The 19,220-nt window shown below is 36.0% G+C and overlaps 1 protein-coding gene across 3 annotated transcripts in view; it reads left to right on the plus strand.

Annotated features, from left to right (window-relative positions):
- Positions 1-18,568, plus strand: part of UBE2V2 (ubiquitin conjugating enzyme E2 V2) — a 61,615-nt gene extending 43,047 nt beyond the window's left edge. For 2 of the 3 annotated variants that reach the window (XM_072604557.1, XM_072604560.1), the window contains exons 2-4: positions 5,114-5,262; positions 11,262-11,387; positions 17,669-18,568. In XM_072604557.1, the coding sequence (XP_072460658.1) occupies positions 5,114-5,262; positions 11,262-11,387; positions 17,669-17,815 (422 nt within the window). In that variant the 3' untranslated portion in view covers positions 17,816-18,568. The remainder of the gene's footprint in view (positions 1-5,113; positions 5,263-11,261; positions 11,388-17,668) is intronic. The other variant, XM_072604558.1, reaches the window with a different exon arrangement.
- Positions 18,569-19,220: the final 652 nt, after the last annotated feature.

Genomic DNA, 19,220 nt, shown 5'->3' on the forward strand with positions numbered 1-19,220 from the left:
ATATTCATACTTCCTTTTCCATTTGTCCAGTTTTCTTTTTTAAGGAGCTATTCTCTTCAGGGAATTCTTTTTTTCACATTTTAAAAATCACTGGCCAGTTTTTCTTCCACTTCTCTAATTTGGCTTTTAAAATCCTTCTTGAGCTTTTCCAAGAATGCTCTTTGGGCTTGAGACCAGTTCATATTTCCTTCTGAAGTTTTAAATGGGAGTACAGTCTCAATGTTGACCTCTTGGGTATTCATGTTTTAGTCCTTATCCCATAGTTAAGATTCCATTTTCTTTTCTGGTTTGCTTCCTGCTCATGATGATTGCATTTTTCTTGGCTTTTAAAGTGGATCTCTTCAGGGGTACACAGTTCTTGTGCTTGGAACTTGAGGCTTTGTGTATTGTGTCCTCCGGTTCTTTCAGCTGGAAGCTAGAATGCTGAGCTGGCTGGTGTGCCAAAGCAGAGACCAGGTGAAGTCTTTGTGATTTTCCCTGGAGCTCCCTGTGTGAGATGTCGGGGAGGAGTGGTCTGGCCACAGGAGGTCTTGTCTCCTGAGCTAGAGCATAGGCAGGCTCAGCAGTTGGTGAACCCTGTCTGCACTAGTGTCTTCCTAATTCCCCTTGCTGTACTGAGGCACATCTGGACTCCTGATGTTGGCAGTTATGGGCTCTGCCCCCCTGGGACTCAGGATCTCCTTCTGGTTCACTGAGGTGGGGCTGTCCGGGACAGCTCCAGTCCTGCATTGGTCCCCTTCAGCCACAGCAAGAGAACCCCCCTCCCCCCCCCTTGCAATTTTCCTAGCCTTATGTTACCCCTTCAGCTGATCCCACTATTCCAGAATTTTTCCTGGGGAAATATTCTCTGGATTTTTCAAGGTCAACAAGGGGGATAGCAATTTCAGATCACCCTGCCATCTTGCCTCTCAGAAGTTCAGATAGATAACTTACGGACATTTAATCTGTGGACTGATAGTCTCAGGAGTGCTACTGCTGTTACCAGGGGTTCTATGCTTCTCTCTCACTCAGTTCCACTGGACTCCAGTCCTGGGCTGATGTGTTTGAGAATCCACACTGTTTCAGACCCCCAGGTGGAACCTGATCACCTTTGCTGTGGCAGGGTCTGCGCTGGTATAGCCTGTGTGCTCCTCCAGCCCTGTGCAACAAATCCTTCCCCTTGACCTTCCAGGCTGTCCTGGGCTGGAAATCTGCCATACTTTGTCTCCTAGTGTATTCTGCCACTCTAAAATTTGTTCAGATTCTCTTTTTCAAGGTATCTGAAGGAGTTTGTCATAGAGCTTAGGTGAGTACTTGCTTTCATTCTGCCATCTTGGCTTCCTCCCCCACCCCTTCTCAAAGCTCACGTTCATAATGTGGGAGACAGTGTATACACTGGAGTTATTTGACAGAGGGAAGGCACTAGCATTAAGAGGAATCTGGAAAGGCTTCTTATGAAAGGTAAGATTATAGCTGGGATTTGGAAGCTGGGGAGATAAAGGAGAAAATTTTATGCATGGAGGACAGTCACTGAAAATCCATAGATCTGGGAGATGAGATGTCAAGAAACACCAAGTAGGTCAGTGTCACTGGATTACAGAATGCTGGAGGAAGGTGGGGAGTTAAGGTGTAAGAAGACTGAAAAGATAGGGAGGTATCAGGTTATGAAGGGCTTTAAAAGTCAAAAAGAATTTTAATTTTGATCTTGGAGGTATTGAGAATTACTGGAATTTAATGAATAAGGGACTGGCAGGCAAAAAGCATTTATTAATTGCTAACTATATGCTAGGCACTGGAGCGACATGGTCAGATTTCAGCTTTAGGAAGATCAATTTGATGGCTGACTGGAGGATAAACTAATGGGAATAGATTTAGGGAAGAAAAAGCAGCCAATAGTTTATTGCCATAGCACAAGTATGAGATGATGAGGGCCTGCACCGTAGTGGTGATAGTGTCTGAGGAGAGTAGGTAGTGTAGATGAAATATGTACTTAGTTTTGCTGGGTAAGTTCTTGATCATATGTTTATATCCTTTGCCTTCCAGAATGTTATAATTGAGGCTGTCCTCTTTATAATGGCAGCTGTTAAGTCATGTATGATCTTGACTCTGGTTCCTAGGTACTTGAGTTATTTCTTTTTGGTTGCTGACTGTATCCAGAGTTTTTTCTTTTCTTTTACCTGGAAGCTCCAGGTTTTGGCTATAATATTTCTGAGAGGTTTTTTTTGCGGGAGTGGGGGGCAGGTTTCTTTCAGGACATGACCATAAAATTCTTCCTGTTTCCACTTTATCCTCTGGTTCTAGGAGATCCATGCAGTTTTGTTTTAAAGATTTCTTGAAATATGTTGGCTAGGCTTTTTTGCTTAAGAATTTCAGGTGGTTCGATGATTTGTGCATTTTTTCTCCTTGATTTGTTTTCCAGGAGAGTAATTTTTGCTATGAGATACATTTTTTCCCCTATATTTTAAGTCTGTTGAATTTGCTTTAATATTTCTTGTTGTCTCATGGAGTCATTGACTTTTATTTGGTCCATTCTGATTTTCAGGAAGTTTGTTGCTAGGGCAGTGATGTGTACCTCTTGTGCTATACTGTTAATTCTCATTCCAATTCTTTCTTCCATAGTAACTCATTTCTTTTCCAATTTTTTTTCAAAGCTTCTCATTTTTTTTTTTTATAAAACCATTTAAAGTTATTTTTAAAATTCTTGTTTCATCTCTTCTAGGAATTCTAGTTGAATTTGTACCCAAGCTGTATTTTTCTCTGAGGCTTTCCTTTTAGATGTTTTAGAATCTTTTTCTTCAAAATTTGTGTCTTAAGCATCCATGTCAGCATAATAGCATACTTGAGGAGGGAATATCTGGACTGGTGCTTATTTCTTGGGGTGTTGTGTTATTTGACCTGAGGGCAAATTGGGCACTTAGAAACTTTCAGTGATCCCAAAATACTCTGATCCAGGGCAAAATGTAATTGCTACACTTTCTAGCTCTGTAAAGTTTTGACCTGGTTTTTGGTGGATTCAACCACTATGAACTATCTGGGAAGTTTTTATGGTTCAGAGGAAAAAAATTGTAAGTTCCCTTTTGGTCTGTTATTCATTCCTACCCTGGCTTTCCTTTGAAGGCTTTGAAGGCGTTAGACTGAGCTAGAAACTGAAATGAGACCCCACTCTGCTTGTGGGGTCTGATCTATACTACTGCTATTACTTGCTTCTGAACTTGCTGTAGATACAGCACCTTGGGATGGCCGTGGTTCCCTACCCTGGAATGCCACTTCTGAGCACAGGTCTTTTTCTCACTCTGCCCTGGATCTATGATCTGGAACTGGGTGGCTGGTGACAAAGCTTCTTGATGACAACTGCTCCTTTCATCCATTAGAATGGAAGCTCCTTGAGGGCAGTAATTGTCTAACTTTTGTATTTGTATCTCCATTATCTAGTACTATGTCTGGGGCCTAACTGGTGCTTCATAAGTGCTGTTTCATGAATTAATTAGTTCCTGATTCTACTTGATTATCCATAATGGACATAATAAGGAAGCAAAAGATAAAACCTGAAAATGGTCACAAATTATTTTATTTGTGTGCTTCTGTAGTAGCTTTATAATCAACTGATTATGGGGGGAGGGGGGGAAGGAACTACTTACGTGGCACGCTCCATAGAGTACAGTACTTGGAATCAGAAAGACTCATCTTTATGAATTCAAATCTGACACTAGCTGTGTGACCCTGGGCAAGTCACTTAATCCTGTTTGATTCAGTTTCCTCATCTGTAAAATGAGCTGCAGAAGAAAATGGCAAACTACTCCAGTATTTGCCAAGAAAACCCCAAAATGAGGTCATGGAGAGACAGACGTGACTGAAATTATGGAACAACAGTAATAAAAAGCCAACTTTTTGACCACATGATTTTGAACAAACATTTGGTTTTGGTTTCATCTTCAAAATTTATACACATGAACTGCACAGTAAAGTAAATGCTCCTCATATTTCATTGTCCTGTATCTTTTATCTAGAGTTACATGAATCTTGTCTAGCTGCCTACCTATTCAATCAATACCCTGTGCAATATACAACCTTATTCGTACTCTGTCAAAATATGTCTAGTGACCATCTAAGTACCTGTCACAAAAGGTTGTCCATTCAATTTTTGACAGTTGTAAAAGTTTTCCCTTTGGTTGAGCTTCAGTCTGCCTTATAATTTCATCAATTCGTACAAGATCTGCCTTCTGGTTCTATGAAGAATAAGGTGAAGCTAATTTCCATGTAACAATTTAACCCGTCTGAACCTTTGTTTTTGTAAAGTGTATCTACCTTTGCTCACAAAGTTGCTATGAAAGTTAAATAAAGTAAGATTCCCAAGCAACTCAAGTGTATTGTATTAGTAATTAAATTTTTTTATAGCCACATGCAAATTTTAGATGAAATTTATACTAACCTAGAGTTGCAGTATTTCTTTGCATTAGTATAGTACATTAATATGTGGGACAACTGTGTGGCATATTGGAAAGAGTGCCTTGCCCTTGGAGTCAGGAAGACTCTTCTTTTTGAGTTCAAATCTGATCTCAAACACTTAATAGCTTTGTGACCCTGGGCAAGCCACTTAACCCTATCTGCTTCAGTTTCCTCATCTATAAAATGAATTGGAATAGGAAATATATCTTTGTATCTTTGCCAAGAAAACCCTTGGAACTGGGAACATAATTTTACTATTTTAAATTCTAGAAATTTTTTCTTTGATATTTTATTATAACATTTAAGATTTGTTTGATATAGGATACTAGGTTATGAATACATCCCCTGATTGTGATAATTTTTTCCTATGGGAAAATGCAGTCCAATTTATCATAGTCTGCTTTATGGTGTTTTCAGACCTACGTTGTTTCGGGAAAAGTACTATTAATGTATTACTCCAAAATCTGTAATAGATAGGTAATTAGAAATCATAAAAGTAATAGTCAACATGGTCCTTTCTGTAGCATTTGTGAGCAATTGTAAGAATTTTTCCTTTCCTTGGAGAAGAATTTAAACATTCACTATTAAAAAAAGTGTGAAGATTGTTTCACTTACCAAAAGTTAAATTGGAATGTATGTGAATATTCAATAATTGTGAGCTTTTTACATTTCCATTTCCTTTGTGTAGGAGTTAAAGTTCCACGTAATTTTCGCTTGTTAGAAGAACTTGAAGAAGGCCAAAAAGGAGTAGGCGATGGTACAGTTAGCTGGGGACTTGAAGATGATGAAGATATGACACTTACAAGGTGGACAGGCATGATTATTGGGCCACCAAGGGTCAGTCTCCCAAGTTTTTTCTGTTAATACCAATCTTAACTAATATATGACTCATTGAAAAATACTAGTATAAGAAATGATTACTATTAATCATAGTTTAAAAATGTTTCCTGGGTACTTATATTTAACCTAGATTTGCAGATTTATTTGCAATAATAAGGTACTTCAGAATATTTTGTCATTATTTCAGTCATATTGCATAGTAAAGGTATAGAGTCTTATGTCTCTGTCAAGGTTATCAACTCTTATTTTAATTTGTAGGGTTTTTACCTGGATTGAAGCAGCACATTCCTTATTTCAAGGAATTCCCTCACTGAGGGTTAATCATTATTTTTCGAAACCTATGATAAAATTATCTTTGGTTTGGTAAATTTAACACTGATTCAGATGTTTCCTTACTTTGGTAAACCTATTTTTGGTATTTAGAAGGGCATGGTATAGTGGATAGATAAGCTGACCTTGAATTCTGGAAGACATAGGTACAACTTCCTCTTACAAGTACTGACTTTGTGACACTGGAAAAGTCACTTAACATCTCCATGCCCCAAGCAGTTTCTATGAGGTTTTAACTCACCAGAGAAGTACTGTTCAGCATTGGTAGAAGAAATTCCTCACCGGGGACCTTTCTACGTTAATGAAATCATGGGTAAAAAAATAAATTTTCTTTTTATACAGTGGCTGCTACAATATCAGGCTACTAATGCAACTATGTAAATACTCTAATAATTGACAGTGGAACCATCATATGTGGATTCTTAAAATTATAGTTCTCGGTGAAGAAGTACAAATTTTATTAAAGAAAAGAAGAGTATCTGGCCTAGACTATCTATGTACATACTTAAAGAGGGTAGGAGAACAAAGGCTTGGAAGAAGGCAGAGCTTATTATCAAAGAACACATGTCCAAGAGAGACCATTTATAACTGACAACCTCTGTGCCTACTGTCCTAGCGATTCTTTGAAGAGAATAACAGCAGGACAACTTGTCATTTTCTTTGGCTGTTGTCAGTCAGTGAACAAGCATTTATTAAGACCCTGCTATATACCTGGAATTTAGTTAAGCCTCATTACATCAAGCAAGGCATAAAACAAAGAAAATGTATGCTTGTCAAGCTTATTTGCTACTGTCATGAAGGTGGTTTGATGGGAGGTTCAGAGGGAAGAGGGATTCTCTGTAGTTGGTGAGGGTCCTATAATGTCCTTTTTTGAGGGTGTTGTGCTGATTTTATTAAGCCCCAGAATATTGCAGAGCCATTTAAATAAGATCCATAATTACTTATAAAAGTTTGACCTAACTGTGCACTCAGAAAAAACAAAGTGAATGAAGATTGCCAGGTTGTGTTAAACAGTTAGATGGACAACCCATCAGTACATATATCTCAGACGCTGTGTATGGGTAAGCTGGGCTTAAAATTAAATAGAGCAGTGAGAAGGGGCTAGATTACTTTTGAGAAATTACACACTTAAAATGGCCCCAGATTTCTTTCTGAAATAGTCATCTTTTTAATAACACACTGTCTAAAGAATTTAAAGTTGAGAGTCATGGTGCATCGAGGTGGCACAGTGAATAGAGCACCAGCCCTGGAGTCAGGAGGACCTGAGTTCAAATCTAACCTCAGACACTTGACACTTACTAGCCATGTGACCTTGGGCAAGTTTCTTAACCCCAATTGCCTTGCCTTCCCCCTCCAAAAGAACCCCCAAAACAAACAAAAAAGTAGAGCATCATTCAAAGAGCTGTAGAGAGGCACATGAGTGGACACAAGGAGGCTGTAATACATTATTATAAATTATATGAGAAAAGTTTCATAAAGAGTGTCATCAGAAAAATCTGTGATCAGTAAAGGAGGACAGTGTTGGACAGGCCGTGTTCCATTGGGTGTTTACTCATGCAGTATCAAGAGAGCTAAATATCAGCAGCAAGTTGGGTGGAACTCTTGTTGAGAATTTATTGAAAGATAGAACAAAAATCACACAGGATAGCGTGCAGTTTATATTGAAGTACAGCATCAGTGAGGTCACAGGTCCTTTTAAGAAATAAATCATAATCTTTTAACTATTTTGTCTATTAACACAAAGAAACTAATGGTAAACAACAATGTTAATTTTATGAAAGGAATATTTTGTTATTTGTCAGTTTTTATTTTGCTATGCTTGTGCATGTTTAAAAATTACCAATTTTTAAAAAAAATTTCCACAATAGGTGTTAAGAAAAATCACATATAAGCTCTAGCAAAGAATATTAATTTCCTAGTTAATGCTAGAATTGCTAAATGTAAAAGATTTTTACCATTCAACCCACTAGAAGTAACATTTTAAAGTATTTTGCTTCATTTTGCTAAATCTACTGGTTCTAGTACTCTTCCATCATTCCTATGGGTTCATATCTATTAACATTTGTGTAACTTAGGAGGAGGAGTTAGAATTGGAAAAAGCCTTATATATTACCTAGTCCAGTCTGCCCATTTTACAGTAGAGGAAATAAGACCTATTTGCATAGCTAGTTAAGTAGCATATCTGAGATTTGTATCTAAGTCCTCAGACTCTAGATTTATTGCTTCCCCCCCAATATAATTTTCTCATTCTGCTAAGACCATTACTGCCATCAGGATAAAATCCATTTATTTTGCTCTTGGTTCTTTTAGGCTTTAGGGAAAGCTACAATGTTTGAATTATGGTCAAAATATGTATCAAATTAACTAAAGATGCCAGTGGAGTGCAAGCTCTGGCAGGTTCTACCAAACTGAAAGTCTGCGAGTGTGGGCCCGGTGACAGACTGTCGCCTGAGGACCAGCCTCACTCAGTGCAGAGAGAGGCTCATCACCAAAGGCTGGCTGCCTGGTGATGATATTTTTTTGGTCACGACTCATGAGACTATGATCTACTTTGGGAGAGGGAGTTACCCACATTGAAGAAATCACATTTTGAAGAAGACGAAAGATATGCTACAGTGCCTTTATCCCTACTCTTCATTTCTCGTGCTCTGATGTTTGTGAGGAATTAGAAATTGAGTCCCAAATATCTAAATTATGTCAGTGGTGTTCCAGAATCTCTTATCTCTTTACCACTTATTAAAAAATGAATGTGGTTGTCTCTTAAACCTTTCTCAAGGCATTAAAGCATTATATAGATGTGAACTATTATTATTTCAAGGAAATATGCTGAATCTTAAAAAATGCATATTTGAGGGGAACCGCAAAGTGAGGGTATATGTAAAACCTAATTTTTTGTTCTTTTTTTGGTCAGGTGAGTTAAATAGTATGACCATATTCCATGAGTTTCCACCCTTTTCATTTTCCAGGCTGGTATTTTGTAAAATAGGCATACATAGATGGTTCTCTTCTCCTTAATCCCTGACTAAGTTTATATTATTCTTCTATTCTTTCCCTTTCCTTTCGTGGAGTTTTCATAGTTTTTGGTGCTCTTGCTCTTCAGACATCCTTTATATTTCTATCTTTCACTCATTCTGGTTCTGCACCGCTTTTTGTGTGTATTTAACCCCTGATTCAACTAGATTACCAATTAAATGCCAGATTGCCAAATTAGTACTCACAAATCCAGACACCGCTTAGAACAAGGTTTACACTGGTATATTCAGTGTCTTCAGGCTTCCATACTTCGAGTATCAGGATTACATCTTCTTTTCCTATAGCTTTGACATTGAAAGTATGAATTCTTACCATTTTCTTCTTGGTGTTAAAAGAAATCCTCTTACCTTCAAAGGATTAAATCCCATGGTTGGGGGATGGCTGAATATTCATACTGTGGTTGGCTACACAGGAGGGGAAGGACTAAAGGGAATAGGACAGGATTATTTCTGAAGGTGGTAATGGTGAGGGGGGTTTAGCAGACTAGATTGGTTTATAGCATCCATGACCTGAAGTGAATGGACAACAAACATTACAGATAAGATATTGCATAAGATATTGCGGGTTACAGTGAGAATGAGCAAAGATACAGAATCTGCCCTACTGTTAAGGTTCATTGGAAAGAATTTTTAGTTAGAGGATGGTGAAAGTGTTGGGCAAGGGTAACATATGGAAGAAGGGTAGAAGAAGATAGGTAGTGTTCTCCCTTGCAGGGGGAATGTGTGGGGTAAAAGACAGCAGGACAGAGGCAGCTCTGTGGATGAGGATAGGGAAGGTAGAGGGAGGAGAAGGAAAATAACCAGGTTAGTGGGATAGGTGTTCCCCCCCAAAATTTGTAAGTTGTGGACTGCTTGTGTATCTAAGGGATGTTAAACTTGTGATGCACTCTGTTCTATCTAATTTTCTATGGCACCCCACTCTTATCCACTTTGCTGCTTTATTAGCCATTTCTCCCTCCCTCCCTCCCTCCCTCCCTCCCTCCCTCCCTCCCTCCCTTCCTTCCTTCCTTCCTTCCTTCCTTCCTTCCTTCCTTCCTTCCTTCCTTCCTTCCTTCCTTCCTTCCTTCCTTCCTTCCTTCCTTCCTTCCTTCCTTCCTTCCATCCTTCCTTTCTTCCATCTGTCCATACATTCATCCGCATAGCCATATAATACTTTACTGTCTCTATTTCACAATGGCTTTGCAAGAATTTTTAAAAATTCTTCATATTATGCTTCTTGACTTTTTCAGTGTATTGAAACATTTTTATTAAAATTCTGAACCTGCCTATATCTTTACCTTTTCTGTATAAAACATATATGCTACCCTCCACATACTTTCTTCTAATGGTTTATCTGCAGGTAGTAGCAACTTGGCCCTAATTTAAGTCACAAGGAGGAATATAGCATAGAAAAGTCTTTCAACTGGATAGCTAAGTCATGAATAATTTGGAAAAATGGTATATTAGCAACATGAATTATTAAAGACATATTAAGTAGTGATATATCTTGCATATGTCTCTTAAGTGCAAATAGGTAATTTAGTGTAAATATGAAAAGGAACATGAAGTGATTTTGATCTTATATTGTGAAAGGTTGTTGATGCATATGTTTGAACAAATGTGGCTGAAAATCTGATACGTGACTATTCTAAGTTTCCATAGATCAAGTTTTCCCAAATAAACTTGAACTCTTTAAATCTTAAAAATCTGTGGCTAGAACCCATAAATGTTGGTTTGAAGAGTATTGGGTATGGGATAACATGGAATTAAAGGGATTACTAGGGAAACTTTGAAGCAAAAAATTAAAACCCTTTTTAATATGTATTATAATAATTAATTTGGTATATTATAGGAAAGGTATTGCTAATTGCCATTTTTTCTAGTTATGGTCATGAGAAATAACTATATTTCTGCAATACATAATTTGGGAGATGCTTATATAGACCATTCTGAAATGGATGCTGATAGTGTAACTACTACCATGAGACTGGGAATCAATGTTTCAGTATGGGGAGACCCCACTGTGTAATTTTATGTGGTAGGATTTGTTCCACTGAGCTCTTCTTCCCCCTGTAAGCAGTTCAGTTTCCCTGTATTTTTAATGTGCAGATTGCATCTGTATATTAATTCTCATTGGTATATAATAAAAATAGTTAATGTTTACATAGTGCTTTAAATTTTACAAAATGTTTATCCCACACCTGACATGTGAGAGGTGTACATAAATGGTCTTCTTATCCTACTTGGACAAAGGAAGAAAGTGAAGCTCACAGTGGTTGTGACTTACCTAGGGTAGGGTCACTCAGAAGTGTCTAGCCAGTACTTGCTGCTAAAATAACATTTTTTGGAGTAAGGGGAAGAGTTGCTTCTAGTATTTCTTTTGTTTTTGACTGTAATTTATAAGACGGTCACTCTCTTGTTTACTTATTATTACATTGATAATTTTAACTGTAGAGATTTAATAGCCAAAAGAGAAATGCGTCCTCTTTCAACTCACACCTTCCAAAACCATGAGCCACAAAACAACATATTTAGATTAGACATATTTCAGTGCATTTATTTTGGTATGTTTTGAATGAGATTATTTTAAAAGTTTTGCTATTTAAAATATCTATTAGTTCTTAATAAAGTTATTGATCTTTTTTTGCTTTCCAGACAAACTATGAAAACAGAATATACAGTCTGAAAGTAGAGTGTGGATCTAAATATCCAGAAGGACCTCCAACAATTAGATTTGTAACAAAAATTAATATGAATGGGATTAATAATTCCAATGGAATGGTAAGTTGAAATCATCTCTGCTAAACTCCATGATAGAAGCTTTTAATAAAATTCTAGAGGAAAAAACCCTTAAACTTATAGCAAAAAATTTCTTGATTGGTATTTTTAAAAATTGTTTCTTCTTTGCATGAACTTAGTTCCTTTTAGCAGACTTTTGTTATACTAACAGAAATTAGATGTTTTGATGAAGCTTTTTTTTTTTTTTAACTCAAATGTTTGTTTAATCTTATGGTAGTCTTTGCTCATTTCACTCTGTTTAATGGAAAGGCACATGGAGTAAGCATTTACTAAGTACCTGCTATGTTCCAGGCATAGTGCTGAACACTTTACAAATAACTTATTTGATCAAGGCAAGATACTTATTTTTTTGTGTTAGTCTAAATATAGACTGCACAGTTTTCCAAATCTGATTTGTGTTAAATCCGAATGCATTAGTTTATCTGCTGTATGCGTATAAATTTACACACACACACACACACACACACACATTCTCCCTTCCCTACCTCTACTGAAGACATATTGTGTTCTGATTTTTGAAACTAATATTCAGATCTGTTTAGTATTTTCATTTGTTTAGAAATATAAAACATTTTTATTATTGGCATTACATTTAGGGAACTTAACTTGTGTCAACCACAAGGTATCAGATAGAAAGCTGACCCTATAGCTGGAAGACTTGGGTTCAAGTTTCACCTCCAACACTTTTAAATAAATGTGGAAATACAGTCTCTGTGACCCTGGACAAGCCATTGACTCTTAGTTTACTTCTAAGGCTGTAAGTTGCAGAAAAGGTGCCAGCCTTCACTAGTAGAAGTCACCTCCTTTGAGAGTTAATACTATTTGTTTTGGTATTAAGTTGATTCTCTTATTAATCCTAGGTGACCACTTGGCTCTTTGGCTTGTGATCTTATCCAGTTATTATTGGAAATAATTGAATTTCTTAGGAATGAGGAAGTTAGTCATTATATTTGAATGTCAGTAGGGCAGCCTAATACCAAAAACTTGGGATACAAATGAAGGGAGTAACTAGAATCTTAATGACATCTTCTTAAAAAGCATGATGAATAGTGACCAACTTTTTAATGTCCTGATAATCACTCAGTACATATTAATTTAACAATAAGTATATCTACCACTCTTTGATAATGAATTTTTTTCTTATTTTAATACTTAGTAGAATATGTTTTGAGACAAAAGTACTAGGAAACCTTCATTAGGGATCTAGGAAAGTATATTATAGGGTTAGGGAAGGAGAAACGTGAAGAGGGGAGTGGGTGGTAGACTGCATTAAGAAAAATAATAGGAGAAATGTTTTAGTTAAATGAAAACTGCTCAGCTTTATATTCCTAATTGTTATATTGTTAGTGTTTCTAAAGAATGGATAATCATAATCTGAGTTTGGATGAGGTGAGTAGTAATTTTTAAGCATTTTGAAAATAGATGTGGAGTATTATTCTAGCTTAAGAAATATATTCAGCCATCCATGATCTTATCCTGCTCATAATTCTTTATAAATGTTATTTTCTTAATAGAGACTTGTCTGCCTTTGCTGCTTAGCACAAAATCTTGAACAAAGCAAGCACCTAAGAGATGTTTGTTGAATTGAACTGAAATGTCATTCTTTTGTAGTATTGGGCCATGGTTTATTCTTTTACATCTGGTGTTTTAAAAAATAATCTTGTAAAAGAACCTTACCTTGATGGGTAGAAGGGAGCATGACGTGCATTCACCTACCATCACTACAGTTATTCTTCACCTCTCTTTTTACTGAAACCGTATGGAATAAATTATTTTTGCATTATATTTGTGTGAAAGAAGGTTTTTAAAATTGTGATCAAAATATCCTTAGAAAAGACATTGGAAATAGTTTTTTTCCTCCACTTTATTTTCCATGTGTACTAACATAATGTTATTATGAATAAGTCTTATTATTATTTATGTCTGTATTTATAGGATGAGAAACAGGGTGCCATAGTGAATTGATAGGCCTTGGAGCCCAGGAAGATCTGGGTTCATGTTCATACTGATGATCAAGGGCAAGTTTCTTAACCTCCATTGACTCTGACAACTCTTAAAACTAAATTAGAGCAGACTTGCAGCCTGTGAAAAATGTAGAGGAAGACATCCTTTGTATGTAAAGGAGGTCCTTTGTTGTGCTTCAGGCAGCTCTCTGTTGTAAGTGGCCTGCCATCCTCAAGTTGTACAGGCCTAGGTTAGAGATAAGTTGTAGATCTACATTGATGGAATAAGCTTCCATATGGGAATAGCATCTAACCATGAATATATTTGTTCAGACCTATGATATATGTGAATTTTTATATGTATGTTATGTTAGAGGTGAATTTTTCTGGAAATATAAGTACTTCTCTAGTATCCATGGAGAGTGGCTTTGAAAGAGCAGTTGTGCATTTGTCCCCAAATTAAAAAAAATTTCCTATAAACTACCTAATTAATTATCAATTAATTAATTATTAATTATAAATACCTCTTTTTTGAGAAATTTGAGATTTTGAGAAACTTGATTGGGGCTTTCTCTTGAAGCCAGGGCTAAGAATTGAGGGTTATGACTTGAGATTTATAGCCCAAATAGATCGTGCTCTGCCCCCTCAAATAATTTCAGTCTGTGATTTAGGGACATTAAGTAACTTTCAAAAATCAGTAGTATCAGTCATTTCTAATTCTGAATCAGTTAACCTCTCAGCCAGTGTTATCTAGCCAAATCAGTTTATTTTAATTGAAATTAAATGAGCATAGATAATTTAACTATAGCTGTAACTCCATAAAGTTTTCATACCATAAGAGTGACCTAGTTAAAACATTATAACCATGGAGGAGAACAGCATAGATGGAGAAGTGTAGGAAGAAGCAGTGCCCCTTCACGTCTGCTTCAGCAGAGTTCTAAGAGTTCCAGTCTAAGGAGTGATCCTGAAATCTAAGGAGAAACTACCTCCTTAGGCCTTAGTTTCTTCATCTGTAAAAAGATAGGGTTGGTTTTGATCATCCCTGACATTTTCTCCAGCTCTAGATCCCTGAAGACCAAATGAGAATCAAGTATCTTGTAAAGTATAGATTTCTATATCAATCTAAGTTATCAAAATGAAGAGAGCATTGTCAATAGGTGAGGAGACTATACACGGTTTAAACAATGCCTTTCCTCAAGGAGTCTTAGTCTTGCAGATCCTAGAGGCTATTTCATAGGATCATTGATCTGATCTGGAGAGGCCCTCAGGGACCATCCAGACCAATCCTCTCTTTTTATGTATGAGGAAACTAAGGCTCGGGGAGATAGGTCATGCTAGGACTATTATCTCCATTTTACTAGTAGGTGAAGTGTAAGATCATGTGGCTAGTAAATAACAGAGCTAAGATTTGAACCTACTTTTTTCACCTTTATGTCCTCTGTTCTTTACCTACTAAAACTGTGCTGTGAAATCTCCCAGTAAGCAAATGAGAAATAGTTGTTTAATTGAATTAATAACTTTACCTATAGTACAAACTGTTAACCATGCAAGACTTTTGTTTTTAATCTTTGTATGTATACCATATGCTTAAAAACATGCTAATAGCAGGTGTTTAATTGAATGTTTGAATGTAACTTTATTGTCTTCTAGTATGGTTTTTTGAAAAATGAAATGTAAAAATGTTGGCATTTAGGGTTGTATATATGGGAGGTTGAATTCTCTTTTTTCTTGATAGTAATTGAACTGTTTTATTTTCAGATTTCCTCTTGATGCTGCTTCATTGTATAATTGTATATTCTTAAGTACATATGGACACCTAATTATTTGCTTCTAATGATGCATTTTGCGCTGTAGTTGTAGTGCACTTTTAAAATAATATGGGTCTGTGTTTATGAAGTGAGACCAGGCAAAAGTATTTCTTATGAGGATGTTATCATTGTAAAACATAAATTACAGAGTTTAAATGCTGTGGGATCTTAAGTTTGGAGGATTATTGTGTATTATCGACTGATGAACTGCAGGTTTTATTCTGACATGATATTTATTTTCCCATAATCATCCTCCCCATTCTTCACCCTCACCAAGATCTTTATTGAGAGTTTATGAATATTCTTGTGGAGTCTGTTTGGTATTTCACAGGATTTGCAATCACTTATATTTATTTAACTACCATTATACAGCTGGAAGTATTTGTTTCTGTTTTGGAAATAACTTGGGTTTCTCTCCATTAATTTTATAAACTTCATCCAGTTATGGAGACTGTTTACAATAGTCCAAGAAGATTGCATTATAAACACACTATATTATATAACATTCCCCTAATTTTACTAATGCTTAAGAAAAAATCCACAGAGAACCTTTTTTTAGGTAATTTTCATTTACTGCCTTTGTTAGGCAGAATATATTGCATTAATTGTGGACAATGGAAATGATAGTAGAGTATCTTCCAATATATAAAAGAGACTGTCTTTAAAACAGAATTTACGATACAGTGGAAATGAAAGGGACATTAGCAGTCTTCTAGTTCAACACTCTCGATGTTATAGGTAAGGAAGATTAAGTCCAGCAAGGTGAAGGGACTTGCCTAAAGTGATTAATTTTATCTCATTGTTTTCTATTATAAAATAAAATGCCTATTCCTAGGTAACAGTGTATGTGTTTTAGAAGTAGTAAAACTAACAGTGAATCTTCCTGTTTTTCCTGTGTGGTAAATAAACCCCATCCTGGTGTCATTTTCCTGTCTACCAGACCTTGAACCAGTACTCACCCCATTTCAATGATGTCCTGTCTCTTCTGGCTTTGACTCCCCTTGCCCATTACATCATCTGATATCTCTAACATTGGGAAACTCACTATCTGTTCTCTTGCTTGGTTTACCCAAGTGGCCAAATGATGCTTAGATTAGAGGATATTTCCATTGGTCTAAAAATTTGTGTTAACTGACCCTAATTGGGCTCATTGTTTTGTAGTCTTCCTTATTAATCCCTTAGTGATTCATATTCTTTGATGTGGCCATTCTAAACTTCTTTATTCTCCAGTTCACCAGTTCTCCTTTCATTCAGAGCAGATGATCTCACTCATACTTACTGAGAAAATCAAGGCCATCTTCCATGAACTCTCACAACTCCACTCTACTAAGCCCTTTTATGTTTTCATGTCCCCTTCTTCTTTCCCTTATGCTTCAAAAAATGAGGTAGCTAAATTCCTTGCTAAAATCAACCCCTCCCATATTGTTCTCTGTGACTTTGCTCCATCAGTCACTGCATCTCTCTTTTTAATGTTCAACTCCCTCTACTAGCTCCTTACTATCTGTTTAAAATACGTAAATTGTCCTCCATTCTTAAAAAACCTTCCCCAGCAATCTTGTGCCTCTTACCATTCTCTACCTCTTTCTCTCTTTTTACTGCCAAAATTCTTGAAAGAACATTCTACATGTACTCAACTTAGGTCATTCAACTCTTTGTTGAGCTACCTTTTTCATTTTTAGGGAATCGTTTTATATGTATGTATGTATGTATGTATGTATGTATGTGTGTGTTTTTTAATTTGCTCTGTCCTTGACTTGACGATCTTCTCTTCCCTTACAATCTTATTGATTCCCAGTTTTAATTACCCACTTCCATAATATGTCTTCTAAATCTGCATCCCTAGTCCTGACTTCTTTGTAGAGCTCCAGTTATATGTCTTCCATGTTTCCAACACATCTAAAACTGCATCTAACTGTTCTCTCAGCTGGTCCATATCTCTCCATCTCTACAAGATTATCAGTCATAAGAGACTTGATGAAATGCTCTGATTAAATCTAAATACTTACCTGTAGCATTTTATTTTAATACCTTTTTATTAAAAAAGAATTGGTGTTAGTTTCAGATCTTATCCAACTCGTTTTATGGGTAATAATAGCTCATAATTTATGGAATACTTTCAAGTTTTCAGAGTGCTGTGTTACTTTATAATAATCCAGGTTGTGTTTTTCCCATTTCACAGATAAGGAAACTGAAATTTTGAAATTATGATTTTTTTCCCCCAAAGACAGCATAGTAAGTTAACTAGTAAGTAAGTACCAGGACTTGTATTTAAGTTTAAAATGTCATGCCACCTTTCTCTTTACAGATGAGAAAACTGAGGCTCAGAAAAGCTAATCAACTTACCCAGAGTCGTATACCTTAAAGCTGGGTCTAGCTACCCAGGTCTTGGTCCAGGGAGGATTGAAAGTGAAAATTTAGACTTAGAAAGTAATGCCTAAATTTTTTTTTTAATCTTCATAACTATAGTATTTTATGTACATCATTTATTTATGGTCTTTTTTTTTTCTTTTAGGTGGATGCACGGTGCATACCAGTGTTAGCAAAATGGCAAAATTGTTATAGCATTAAAGTTGTACTTCAAGAGCTAAGGCGTCTAATGATGTCCAAAGAAAACATGAAGCTTCCACAACCTCCAGAAGGACAAACATACAGCAATTAATTTTAACAAATCTCAAACTTATCTAAACCAACAACCTTCTACTCATGTTAATGTCTTGATTAAATCTCACAATGCAAAACCCACACATTAAAAGAATTCCAGCTGGTATACATGACCTGGACATTTGTAAGAATATATTTAATATATGTACACCCATTGTGTTTTCAGGCACAATGGGAAGAAAAATGCAGCACAATTTTTTTTTTCCTCTTATCAAGGCACTATCATTTAAGCATAAACCTGGAGTACTCCAAATGCAATTCAGGTTTTACAAGATGAAAGCATGACAAGAAGTGTCAGATTGCTGTGGAGTAATGTATGTTTCAGAAATCTAATCTCTCGAGAAGGAAAACTATAAATGGCATGCTTGATCCATCTTGCTTAGTGAAAGAGCTGCAATTTAAATTGTTTAAAGTAGCAGGTACAATAAATACTGTTGCTAATTTTGTTTAATTTTTGAAGAGGTGTGGGTACCGACTACTAGTAGTAACAAAGAGTATGTTCAGGATTGTTTTGATACCTGTATTTATAAAAAGGGGGGAGGGATCAAGGGAGGGAGATGGATTTCTGTTTAAAGCAGCTCCTGTGTGTTACATGTAACAGACATGGTAAATACTTGTTTACAGTCTTTGTTCTGATAAACCATGAATTTAAGTTTTAAGTGAAAAAAACAAAGGAAATAGGTGTATGGATATGTGATTCTGAGATTAAAGTTAGTCTTAAAATGTAAATAAAATGTGGAAAGTATCCTCAGAGGCTGTGCCATTTCTATGATATTGTATTATATGTACAATAACTTGCCGAAGTAGCTAAAATCAGAATTATTGAATCTTGTCAATCTCTTTTATTTGTTCCCCTATTTTTGTATACTAGTTAATTGGACCTTTGAATATTATTGCTAAGGAGCATTTACATAATTGGTTTTAACCAGTCTTTGAGAGAATAGAAATCCCTTCTATCGTGTTTTAAAAACCTCGTAGTTTTTAATCACACCAGAATTTTCAACACCTATCTCTTATACTCCTGTTTTCACATGCTTACATTAGTTCTTTTAATACCCTTTTTCCTTTTAGCATTTTTTGTGTGTGTGAAACTTCAGGTTGTTCCCACTATAATACTCAGTTACATGAAAGTATGTAAACATTTCTTTTGACTGTACTGTCAGCCATGACTGCTTTTGGTACAGTGCCTTTAACTAGAATGAATTTCAACCATACGTCACCCAAAAACATTTCCAAGTCATATTTTCTTTTCATGTGGTTTTAATAATGATTTTCACATTAACAGCCTTGGTGTGTTATGTAGTATGTTGGAATAATTTGAAATCATCAGTGTGCTACCTTTATAGCACTGTGCTACCTTTCTTTCATCAGCTTATGTAGTTCATCAGTGTAAAAGATACTAC

The sequence above is a fragment of the Notamacropus eugenii genome, chromosome 4, assembly GCF_028372415.1.
Source record: "Notamacropus eugenii isolate mMacEug1 chromosome 4, mMacEug1.pri_v2, whole genome shotgun sequence".
NCBI classification, from domain to species: domain Eukaryota; kingdom Metazoa; phylum Chordata; class Mammalia; order Diprotodontia; family Macropodidae; genus Notamacropus; species Notamacropus eugenii.